Genomic DNA, 12,338 nt, shown 5'->3' with positions numbered 1-12,338 from the left:
ACAGTGCCTCATGCCTACACTCCCAGCACCTTGAAAGGCCAAGGTGGGAGGATCACTTGAGCCAAGAAGTTCGAAACCAGCCCGGACAACATAGGAAGACTCCGTCTCTACCAAAATAATGAGCTGGCCATGGTGGCACACACCTGTGGTCCCAGCTACTCAAGAGGCTGAAGTAGAAGGATGGCTTGAGCCCATGAGCTCAAGGCTGCCGTAAGCTATGGTTGTACCACTGCACTTCAGCCTGGCAACAAAGTGAGACCCTGTCTCAAAATACATATATATATATATAAAATCATAATATATAAATTATCAAATATATAAATATGATCGCATCACTTTCTCTAAAACCCAAACCATCCTCATTAATATGATGGAACACTGCATGTACGGTGACGCCTGAAGGCCTCCTGGAGCTACCCATCTGGTCCTTTAAATAACTCCAGAACCATCAGCTGAAAAACTGAGAAGCCAGCAAAAAAATGAATCTGCATTATAAAGCTGGTCTGTTTGGTGCTTTAAAGGAAAAATCTCTTCTATATGATCTGGCCTCCCCCACCTCTCATTTGCCTTTGTGGAAACGTAGGGTTGTTTTCATGAGTTTTGACAGCTATTTGCGACTCAGGACCTTTTTCAGTTTGACTCAAACTCAGCTATGTAAGATGGTTGAGGCTGCTGGGAATTTGACTTCGTGATAAATGTCATGTTAATCTGTCGGTGTGTCTTACACAAGAAATGCAAATCTGTTTTCTGCTTAGCAGCAGCATTGGAAAGAAGCTTGAAAACAGATTAAAACTAGTAATCCAAAAGAAATCTTTGATCTGCTGAATATAAATTCAATATTGTTCCTTTTTCATTATAGGTGGTATTTGAGATTTCATGAGCTATATAGAGAAGCTTTCTTACCTCACACAGCCAATACACACACACACACTCACATGTTGCCTTATATTTGAGTGTTTTTTTTTTAGGGTTAATAGCCCTCCCTCATAGATAAAGTTGGGACATTTGCACTTTAAGTTAAATGTGCTGTTTTTAAATGCTTACAATTCAGGAAGTCTTTATATCTGTCTAGCAAGGGCTCAAGTGATTTTTTTTTTCTTTCTGTGAAATATTTTCATTTTTTTCTTAACTTTTGGGTTATGATGAATCGAGTGGTGTTCGACATGTACGTAGAATGTTTCTCCCTGGCCGGGGATTAGGAGGTCCTCGTGCTCGTAGATCAAACATGCACTTTACTAGCAGTTCTACTGGTGGACTTTCTTCTTCTCAGAGTTCATATTCTCCAAGCAATAGGGAAGCCATGGCTCCTATAGCTGGTAAGTTAGTTTCACATTCATAAGGGAAATGGCAGGGGAAGGAGGAGCTCCTTTTAAAACTTTTTGTGATGCCAGGTGCGGTGGCTCACTCTGGGAGGCGGGAGCGGGTGGATCACTTGAGGCCGGGAATTCAAGACCAACCTGGCCAACATGGCGAAACTCCATCTCTACTAAAAATATAAAAATCAGCCAGATGTGGTGGTGGGCGCCTGTAATCGCAGCTACTCAGGAGGCTGAGGCATGAGAATCACTCAAGCCTGGGAGGTGGAGGTTCCAGGGAGCCGAGCTCGCACCACTGCACTCCAGCCTAGGTGATGGAGTGAGACCCTGTCTCAAAAAAAAAAAAAAAAAAAAAAAAAAATTGTGAGATTTGTGTTCTTAGCCTCACCTCTCTGATCGTAAGCCATGTTCCTTCACAAAATTGCCAAATACTTTAAAAGTGTAAAATGTGTTCAAAGCAGATACTTAACATAAAGTAATTCATACTCTTCTGGCATCGCTTAAGTCCAGTAGTCCCCCTCTCATATGTGGTTTTGCTTTCCCGGGTTTCAGTTACCCACAACCAACTACAGTCGAAAAATAGGTGAGTACAGGACAGTAAGATACTTTGAGAGGGAGAGAGACCACATCACATAACTTTCATGGTCTATTTTTAGATTTGCTCTATTTTGTTGTGAATCTCATACTGTGCCTAATTTATAAATTAAACTTTAGCACAACAGATAAGTATATATAGGAAAAAACATATAAGGTTCTGTGTTATCCAGATGCCCATTTCAGCCATTCACTGGGGGTCTTGGAACATGTCTCCTGCAGGTAAAGGGAGTGGGAGACTCCTGTTCTTAGAGACATAAGATGATAAAAAATGGTTTTATGTTGTATTTGTGGCCTCTATTGAAGCCCAAGGAAATCATAAAAGATTTCAGTTTGAATACCTCCAAAATTTCATGGTTAAACCTCCATAAGTACACATAACAAATGTCCAAAGCACATTTGAAATTAAGGTTTTATAAGGTATAGCTAACATTTTTAAGAACATGTTATGTGTAAAATTCTATCACAGATTTATGCCTATCTCAGGTGTTGTGCAGGGCGCCTCATGGCTTCCAGGTACACATTCCACCACATGGACACATTGCAGAACTGTTATCTATAGCTAATTGACAAGACTAAAAAATTAAGCTCTTCTCATGGAAGAAAGGAAAGTAAGACTTAATGTCCTGATCTTGATTTGAGAACTGTATTGTGGTAGAACATACTGAAAGGTACATGTTTAATAGCTTGGGGAAAATGTTAAAAAAAAAACAAAAACAAAAAAACATAGTTTTTGAACCTGGCCATGTCACTGGGTCTAGTACATGATAAACCTGGGAAGTTGGTAGCAGAACACAGGGTCAGAATAAAATATAAGAAATCACTGTAGCCTGACAATCTGCAAGACACACCAAGCAGACAAGTGGTAAGACTGTGGGACGTGTGCACACATTTAAAGCAACAGTTCTGAAATGTGTCCATGTGGTGAAGTGTGCACCTACCTGGAAGCCATGAGGTGCCCTGCAGAACACCTGACACACTGGTAAGTGTAAATCTGTAATAGAAACTGAGAACATCGGAGCTAAATGACAACTTAGGAACACAAAGGAGGAGACAGCAGACACTGGGGAAGGGTGGGAAGAGAGAGAGGAGCAGAAAGATAACTGTTAGGTACTGGACTTAATTGGGTACTGCGTGATGTAATAATATGTACGACAAACCCCCGTGATGTGTTTAACTGTGTAACAGACCTTCACATGTACCCCCAAATCTAAAATAAAAATTTAAAAAAGAAAAAAAAACCTAAGAATAATGTGACACCTATCATGTTATTAAAAAGTTAGATATACCATATAAAATTTTAATTCCAAATGTGCTTTGAACATTTGGGTGTGCAACAACAAAAACAAGCCTAACAAACTGAGTTTGGGGGATTTAAAAAACATTTCTTCATCCAAAGGGAATATTTACCTGCTATTTTGGTGGCAGACACTAAAAATTAAAGTAGTTTCCGGGCGCAAAATTCAAATTTGAGAAATTTTCATTTGTTTTTTTTTCTGTCAGTGAAAATTAGTTTATTTTAGTGATAGACTGTATATTCCATGAAAGAGTGGTATAAGAGTGCTATCAAAAGCCTGGGATAAAGCAACAGTGAACAAGAAAACAGAAACTGTTAATGAGTTTTAATGATAAAGAGTTTTTGCTGTTCTAAGAGTGTCTGCAAGGCAATCATCGGTTCCCTATAAGCGAGGTAGACCCTCCACTTGGAAGAAGGCATTTCACTGCACCTTACGTAGATGAGGGTGCAGGGACAAAGGCTTACACCTCTTAATGAGTACAGCCTTATGGACACAAGACAGTCTGGATCATAACAGGCCACTAAGTACGCTGTACAGTCAGATGCAACAGGTTCCCAGGAGCCAGTCAGCCTTGCTGAGCACTGCTAGTGGTACCTACTGCAGTGGTACTCTGAAATAGCAGTACCAGAAGGTACTAGAGGGAGAAGCCAGAGGCGAGTGTTCAAGGGCCACTATCAGAAATGATCCAGGCCTCTTGGGCTACATCCTAATAATTCATTCAGTCATTCAGTAAATGTTTGAATTCCTGCTATATCAGGCCCTGTTCTGAGAGCTGGGAATATAGTCAACAGTAGACCTCATCCCTGCTTCCATGAAACACATATTGAGAAAGCTTATATTATAATTGGGCCCGCAGATAAACCACTTCATTAAATACTAAGAGAAAGCTTAACTAAATCAGTCTATTATGCAGATAATTTTAAAGACAATGTAAGTTTTACTGAAAGCAAACATAGTTGGGTCTGGGTTGATATTCGTATGCATTTGCGTTCTCTGTACACAGTAACTCCTGCCTCCAGGAGGCATTCTAGAAGGTATTCAGCTCTTCACTGAAACTGTATGCTGCTGTGGTTACCTACCTGTTCACAATGCTTTTGATGTTGTTCCAGTCAAAGAGTGATCTGTAGCGTTTTGTTTTCCTCAGTATTAAGCAGACATTAATTGTCTTCATTTCCATTGGCAGAGCTTTTATCTCAGTTATCAGGAGTGAGACGTTCTGCAGGAGGACAGCTTAATTCCTCTGGCCCTTCCGCTTCTCAGTTACAACAACTGCAGATGCAGCTGCAGCTAGAACGGCGGCATGCCCAGGCAGCACGGCAACAACTGGAGACCGCACGCGACGCAACCCGGCGTACTAACTCAAGCAGTGTCACCACTGCACTCACACAATCCACAGCAACAACCAACATAGCTAATACAGAAAGCAGTCAGCAGACTCTCCAGAATTCCCAGTTTCTTTTAACAAGGTAGCTCATTTGTTGATAGAATTTTGTTTGGGAAGTAGTATTTTATTGCCACTACAATCTGGAATTATCTTTTCTCTTTTGTGCATATATATTTCTTTAAAATTCTGTGTTTGATTAAAACTCACAAATCTCTGATTAAAACTGCATATTCAGTATTTCCCCAAGAATGTGAAACATAGTAATTCTTTTAAATAAATTAAGAATACTGGGCCAGACTCAGTGGCTCACACCTCTAATCCCAGCACTTTGGGAGGCCAAGGCAAGCATATTGCCAGAGCCCAGGAGTTCCAAACCACCCTGGGCAACATGGTGAAATCTTCTCTCTACAAAAATTAGCCAGGTGTGATGGTGCGCACCTGTGGTCCCTGCTACTCAGGAGGCTGAGGCGGGAGGATTGTTTGAGCCCTGCAGGCAGAGGTTGCAGTAGCCAAGATTATGCCATTCATTCCAGCCTGGGTGACAGAGTGAGACCCTGTCTCTAAAATAAAATAACTGGTCTTCTTGTTCTCAAGGTATATATCATCATATAACATGAATTGTTTTGCCATAGTACCCATAAAACATTAAACACTATATCATTATATATATATGGTTCATATTAGGTGCATTTATCATAATTAACATTGCTTTTTATTGCCAGTTTTAATCTACTGTGAAATATTAAAAGGTATAAGAAGGATTTCATAATACAGTGACAGTTTTCTCCTATGAATTTCTAAAAAAGCTAGATTTAAATTTTTATGGTTGGCACACAAAAGTAACTGTTAAAAAAAATGACTTCCCATGGTATAAATAATATTCAGTACAACAGTAAACTGCTCTAGTGGATGGAGTTCCTGTTCGCTTCTGAAACTGTTAGCAACTGTATGTATTTGTCTGCCAGAACTTCATAGGCGTTTTATGTGACTTTCAGGAACATAAAGAATTTTAAAAAGAGCAATGATGAGTGGAGACTTAGCCTCTACAGATAATGAACCTGGACTAATTTGGGCTTTTAAGGGAGCAGAGAGGAATATAAAGAAAGAACTGTAAAATGAAGAATAGAGTTTGTGTAATACATCATTATCTCCAAAATGCAGTGTGTATGACAATTCATTGGGAGGTTAGAAGAAAATATTATAATTTCTACTTATATTTCTTTTATCTCATCCTCTGTTAATCCAGTGGTGCATGTGTATAGTTATAAATAACATAGTGTGGGTGCAGAATAAAAAATGCTTGAAAATCCCTGGACTAGAGCCCCAGCTTTGCCACTTGCAAGTTTTGGACCTCAGGCAAGTCATTTCACTCCTCCAAACCTCAATTTTATCATCAGTATCCCAGAAGTTTTGCCTCTAGAGAGAGAATTATTTTGAGGATGAAATGGAATACTGGTATGTGTATGGTCTGGCTCAGTGTCTGCCCTATAGTAAAGGCCCAATTAATGGTATTCATTATTATTTGTTATGAAACCAAGAAAAAACATGTAAATGGGTAATTTACCTTTGAATGACCTCTGCTAGGTCAGTAACTGTGCCTGGTTATTAGCAGATAATGCTGCTTTAATGTAAGAGAACCACAGGGCCACAGATGGAGCTACCTGCTGCCATGTAGCCTTACCGATAGGTACTGACCAGCAGCAGGTCCGTAGCATACCACATCTAAGTTCCTGCCTCAAAAAGGAGATCTACTAGTGTGCATTTCTACTGAGAGTTCACAGAACTGTGGGTGGAACGTCTTGCCAGTGCCCTTTGGAAAAGACACCTTCCTGTCCACCCTTGCCTTATCCTTTTTTTTTTTTTTTTTTTTTTTTTAAGACCCAAACTACTCAGTGAGCTTGTCTGTGCATTTATTCCACACCCAACTCTCAGAGCATGGTATGAGTGATCTCTGAGTGCTCTCCCTGAATTCTGGTTGTAGCTTCTTGAAATTCCCCTTCTGTCATCTGATACTGTACATTGTATGGTACCATGTAATTTACAAACCACTTTCCACATATTTTATTGTATCATATGATTTATTTAAGGCAATATTTCCCCAGAAATACTCTCTTAACTTCATATATTCTAAGGAATATATGTAATTATGTTATTCCACCCCCAATTAATAAGGTCAGAGAAAGCAAAGTAAGAAGAATAAAGAGATTATTTACTGTTGGGCTTCTCAGAACTTCAAATGTATTAACATGCATTGTGAATTTTCAAGGCAAGGAGAACGGCTGCAGTGTATTCAGGAGAGATCCTGGTCTCTGGTCACTCAGCTCTTATGTGATATATATAGGGCCCAAGCCTTATTTTTGGTCTTTTCTTTGACCAGGGGCAGTTCCTATTGATGTTGCCCTGGAACTGATGGTAAGGTCACAGTTTCTTTGGAGTCCAAGATAGTTGACCTTTTAGAAAGTGATTGTTGGAGTGTGTAAGTCAGATCGGTCTTTTTTTGAGACAGAGTTTCGCTCTTGTTGCCCAGGCTGCACTGCAACCTCCACCTCCCAGGTTTAAGTGATTCTCCTGCCTCAGCCTCCCAAGTAGCTGGAATTACAGGCACACACCTCCACACCCGGCTAATGTTTTGTATTTTTAGTAGAAATGGGGTTTCACCATGTTGGTCAGTCTGGTCTCAACTCCTGACCTCGTGATCCGCACGTCTCGGCCTCCCAGAGTGCTGGGATTACAGCTTTGGAGCCACCGTGCCTGGCCAGATCTCATCTTTTGACAATGGGACCAGCTCATTTTGCTAACCCCAACTTGAAGATCCTCGCAAGCCTTGCAGTTTCATTTATATCCTAAATTTTATATTTCATCAGGAAGTCAAGACCTAGTACCAGTACCTCATACGCAGACTTTACCTGCCTCTCAGGAATGAGGTATCTTCTCAGTTATTTCCCTGAAAAACAAACAGTAATATTGTTACTGCATGTTCTCTCGAGGACTGAAGGCCGCAGGCTGTATATTTTTAGTTCGCCTCGTTGTTACGTGGGTAGTCCTCTTTACGTTCTTTATCTTTCTGTTACAAGGTTTAACTTCTCTAAATTTTTTTTTTCTTTACCAAAGACCTTTTCCAAAGCTAAGAACATGGAATGACTTCAGTTCGTAATATTTTTATAGCTTTGGGTTGAAAATGTGTAGTCTACTCAATCTTCTATTCCATTAGATACTCTCTTATGATAGCCTTAATTTTTTTTTAACCATAAATGTAATCAGTCATTTCCTTTCAATGTGGATTTTATGGCTTTTCTGTAATTACCTTTCAGATATTTTTGCATTCTTTCAGTTCTGAAATTTGATCTTTTGTTTTCTGAGTCATAGATACCTAATTATTTAGTGGTTTTGAACTTAGCACCTATGAGATTTTGTGCAAATTACTTAACCTTTGCTTCAGTTTCCTCTTCCTGTAAAATGTTGATAATAATAGTCCCTAATGCACTCAAAGAGCACTCAGAGCCTGACCCGCCGTTAGTGTCGTCCGTGGTGGCATGGGCCTTGCAGTGCTGGGAGAACAGCAGGGAGCAGGTGCCAGGCAGTAGGGCAGCGTAGAATAGATCTGTCTCTGGGCTCAGGGTGCTGCCTCTGGGTACTCAGGGAGAAGACCTGTCATGTATGCCTGCCGGGCCTCCTTTCAGTGTCCCCATATTCTCCCTCTTTGTTCCTTTTGCTGCCCCGTTGCTTCTGCTCGTTTCCCTTTCTTTGCCACTGAAAGTGTAGAGAAAACCAGTACTGAAACTAAGCAGAATTTTATATCATTTTTTGTTGGAGATTGACCTTTTTTTTTTTTTTTTGAGACAGAGTCTCACTCTGCTGCCCAGGCTGGAGTGAAGTGGCACGATCTTGGCTCACTGTAACCTCTGGCTCCCGGGTTTAAGCAATTCTCGTGCCTCAGCCTCCCAAGTAGCTTGGATTACAGGCATGCACCACCATGCCCTGCTAATTTTTGTATTTTTAGTAGAGAAGGGGCTTCACCATGATGGCCGGGCTGGACATGAACTCCTGACCTCAGGTGATCCACCCATTTCAGCCTCCCAAAGTGCTGGGATTACAGGTGTGAGCCACTGCACCCGGCCAGAGATTGACATTTTAAAGTAATTTAACAAGTTTAGTAACAAGTGATAAGTAGAATTTTCAGCTCTTAACATGTGTCCAGTCTCTGTGCATATGAGCCGGGTTTCCCAGCATAGCCCAGATCTCGTAAGTACATGCGTCAGGGGAGCAAGTCAGGCAGGTAGACCTTGCGTCTGCCCTGCTACACGGTAGGTCTTGGTAGAAGAAATGTAGGAGGGTGTATGTGTTTTCTTGCCCTCTCTAGCTTCTGCATATACCAGGAAGAATTAAATAGAGTAATAGAAAACAGTCAGAGGAAATTTTCGGATATTTTTCAGTTGAATATTCTGTTCACTGCAGATTTTGTTTTTGTGTTTTATTTTCCTGTATTTACCCCCAGATGAAATTCTGGTTAGACACTTTCCCAAGCGTCTAATCTGTAAGAAATCCTGTTTTCCTTAGAAAATTTTCACCTAGCTTTCTCTGGAGTGGAAAAAGTCTAAATGTATATATTTTTTTCTCATTGAGTCTAATTAAAGCATAGATTTGCACCTCCAGGTAACAGTATTGCAACAAATGTGGGGAATTCGTCTCAACACAATTAAGGATAAATTAGAGCCAGATATTCCAGCAATGTCTCATTCTGAATTTTGCCAACTGTAAAACTTGCACAGTGGAGAGCACTGTAGAAATTGGCCATGCCATTGTTCATTGACTTTTTAACAATAAGGTCTTTTCTTTTTAACTTACACAGGTTGAATGATCCTAAAATGTCTGAAACGGAGCGCCAGTCCATGGAAAGAGAGCGTGCAGACCGCAGCCTGTTTGTCCAAGAGCTCCTTCTGTCCACTTTAGTGTGTGAAGAGAGCTCATCCTCAGACGAGGATGATCGGGGGGAGATGGCAGATTTTGGTGCTATGGGCTGTGTAGATATTATGCCTTTAGATGTTGCTTTAGAAAACCTACATTTAAAAGAGAGTAATAAAGGAAATGAGCTCCACCACCTCCTCTTTGATGACATCCCAATTCGCAGACAATGTCCTCTGTGCTGTATTTGCCAATGAAAGTGGACAACAACTATCTTGGGTTTGTTTGGTGATTGTAATTTCAGGTCTGTCACTCTTGTTACATTGTGTACATTCAAAAGGAAGAGAGAAAATATATATGATAATCATTTCCACTTAACTAATTTTTACTTCTAGCAGGTAAATGTAGGTAGCAGTGCAGGGGTCATCTCTGCTTCCTGTACCTTGACCTGCAAAAGGCTCTCCTGATACTCCACATTCAAACTGAAGAGGAAAATTGAAATCTCTAATGAAGCTGCTGTGTGTATTTATGAATATTAGTGAATAAAAACTGCTTGGATGGTTTACCTTAACTACTTACTGCATGAGGTTTTTTGCAGCGTGCATGAGTTTTAGTGACCTTGTTATTTAAAAAATTAAATACAAGGAGTAAAACTTAAAAAAAAAAAAATACAAAGCCCAAAGCTTTCCCAAACATTATTCAACGGTTACACTACGAAGTAGCTTTTGAATAACGTCTGCCTGAATCACCTTTCTTTGTGTGCCTCCTACGCACAGAGCCAGCTCTGCAGTGGAATCTGGGGATGGTAGCCGGGTGTGGCACTCCGCCCTGTGTGACTGTCCCGTCTCCCTGTTAGTCATCTTGCCTGTGTGGGGCTCAGCCTGTCTCTTTAACTCATCTGTAGAAGACACAGCAGTAAAGCTACCGTTGGAAGCTGCTGCAGGGGCCTTTGTGTGCCCTAAAAACAAATCCTGCTCATGTTTGTTTAAAGTTTTTACTTTTTGTGGTGGTTTAAAATTTTTTCAATTGTTAAGTATGTTTTATTCAGGTGTAGATGAATTTCATTTATTGACTGTTCAACAGAGTTAACCTGAATTATGTTGTCTTTGTTTTTAAAAATCTCACATTCTCAATCATATTTTGCATTATTTATGTATTTGCTTTGTAGTTGGCTGAGACAGATCAGTATCGGGGAGCTTTGAGGATTTGCCTTCCCAGATTTGTCAATAGATTACAACCAAATTCTTAATGCTAATTTTAGCACCTTTTATTTATTGGGTTTTTTTTCTGGCATAAAAAGTAAAGCCTTTCAATTGAATCATGCCACCTATATGCCTATATTATTAATCCTATGTGTAAAAAAAAGTACAGCTTTTTTGGGTTTGTTTTGGGGTTTGGAAGGGCTGGGTTATTTTTTATTTCCTGTTTCAGTTTTTGTGCATAGACTTTCACAATAGCTCCAAGGCAGGGACAGCGGGTTTGGGGATTGGGAGGGCAGTTTTTGGAATGTAAATTTAGGACTTTTAAAAAGGTGCGCACAGCTTCTGATAAATTTATAACCAGACTTAACCTAATCCTGTCTCATTCCAGTTCTGTTTTCTCTGAGCCCTTTTCTCAGTCTCCTCTCTTTCTCCTGTCATCCTTTTCCTTTCCTGTCCGTGTATCTCCGTTTCTTCAACATGACAAGCATACAGACTTGAACACCTTTCCGCTGTTCTTCCGAGAACTGTGAAGTCCATGTTCATCCAAATGTAACCGAAAAAGAAGTCACCCTACATGTCTGAAAAACTGTTGCTTCTCCTCTGAAACTTCAAACTCCAATAATAGCTTTGTTTTCTTTAGTTTCTGTAATGGAAAATGTTTAAAGGAAAACTTCACACCAGGCTTCTGGTTACACTAGAAGTCAAGCCCAGTAGGGATTTTCATTTTTTTTTCGATTGGTTGTTGAGAAGTTTCAAAAACCAGTTTTCAAGCTGTGGTCTTTCAAACACATCTGCACTAAGTCACACATTTCAATAAAGCATTTTCAAGACTGTTGACCACTTGAATTTCTTTGGTGTTGGTGGATTAACCTAACCATTACTCAGAGATTTTATATCTCTAATCCAGTATTTTTTTTTCTTTTTATGCTAAACGTGGGAGATCCTGGTTTTGTGTGAATGCATTATTTTGGATGGGAGAAATGTTTAAATATGCCAATTATGTACTTTCCCTTTTCTGCACAAATTCTGGGAAAATGTAAGAGCCTTCATTTTTTAACATGGTTTTAGGGAAGAACTGTAAGTCCATTCAGAGCAGTTTAATTTAGGTGATCACTTTAACACTGCAGAAGACCTAAGGAGTCATAAGATTCCATCTCATGTAGAATCCTGTATATTAATTATTTTTACCAGATATTTTACAAACACCTCACCTCATCCTGTATGTAATCAATAATGTATTATTTTAGGGTAGAAAGACACAGAATATCAATATAAAAATATATTCAAGCCCTTGAAATTCTTGTGTCCCTTTTCTTTAGTTTCTGGATCAACATCTTATTACTGGATGTACTGTTGAATAAAAATTGCAAAGACTTTGATGGACAGGAGACAAAATCAAAATACACCACTGTTTATTTTGGCAGTACCTTCAAATTTCTAAGGACCAGACCCTGAGTTTTGAGAAGTTTTTGTTTGGTTGAGTTTTGAGCGTCTAGGATATAAGTTTATAAATGTTCTACAGTGCTTGTCTTTACTTCCTGTTAAGAAATCATTTAAATCTTTCTCCTCAAGGTGCTCTGGAAGAAGTTTAATTTCAACTCTGAACAAATAGAAATAACTGTGCTTCCTTGTATGGCTGCAA

General features: G+C 39.7%; 1 protein-coding gene across 1 annotated transcript; it reads left to right on the top strand.

Annotated features, from left to right (window-relative positions):
• Positions 1-4,416: 4,416 nt before the first annotated feature.
• Positions 4,417-9,846, top strand: LOC135967625 (E3 ubiquitin-protein ligase KCMF1-like). The gene is made up of 2 exons (XM_065531188.1): positions 4,417-4,674; positions 9,442-9,846. The coding sequence occupies exons 1-2, from the start codon at positions 4,484-4,486 to the stop codon at positions 9,749-9,751; spliced, it is 501 nt and encodes a 166-aa protein (XP_065387260.1). The 5' UTR covers positions 4,417-4,483; the 3' UTR covers positions 9,752-9,846.
• Positions 9,847-12,338: the final 2,492 nt, after the last annotated feature.

This window comes from Macaca fascicularis, chromosome 16, assembly GCF_037993035.2.
Source record: "Macaca fascicularis isolate 582-1 chromosome 16, T2T-MFA8v1.1".
NCBI lineage: Eukaryota > Metazoa > Chordata > Mammalia > Primates > Cercopithecidae > Macaca > Macaca fascicularis.
Note: the sequence above shows the minus strand (reverse complement) of the source record. Positions and strands in the feature narration are given on the sequence as shown.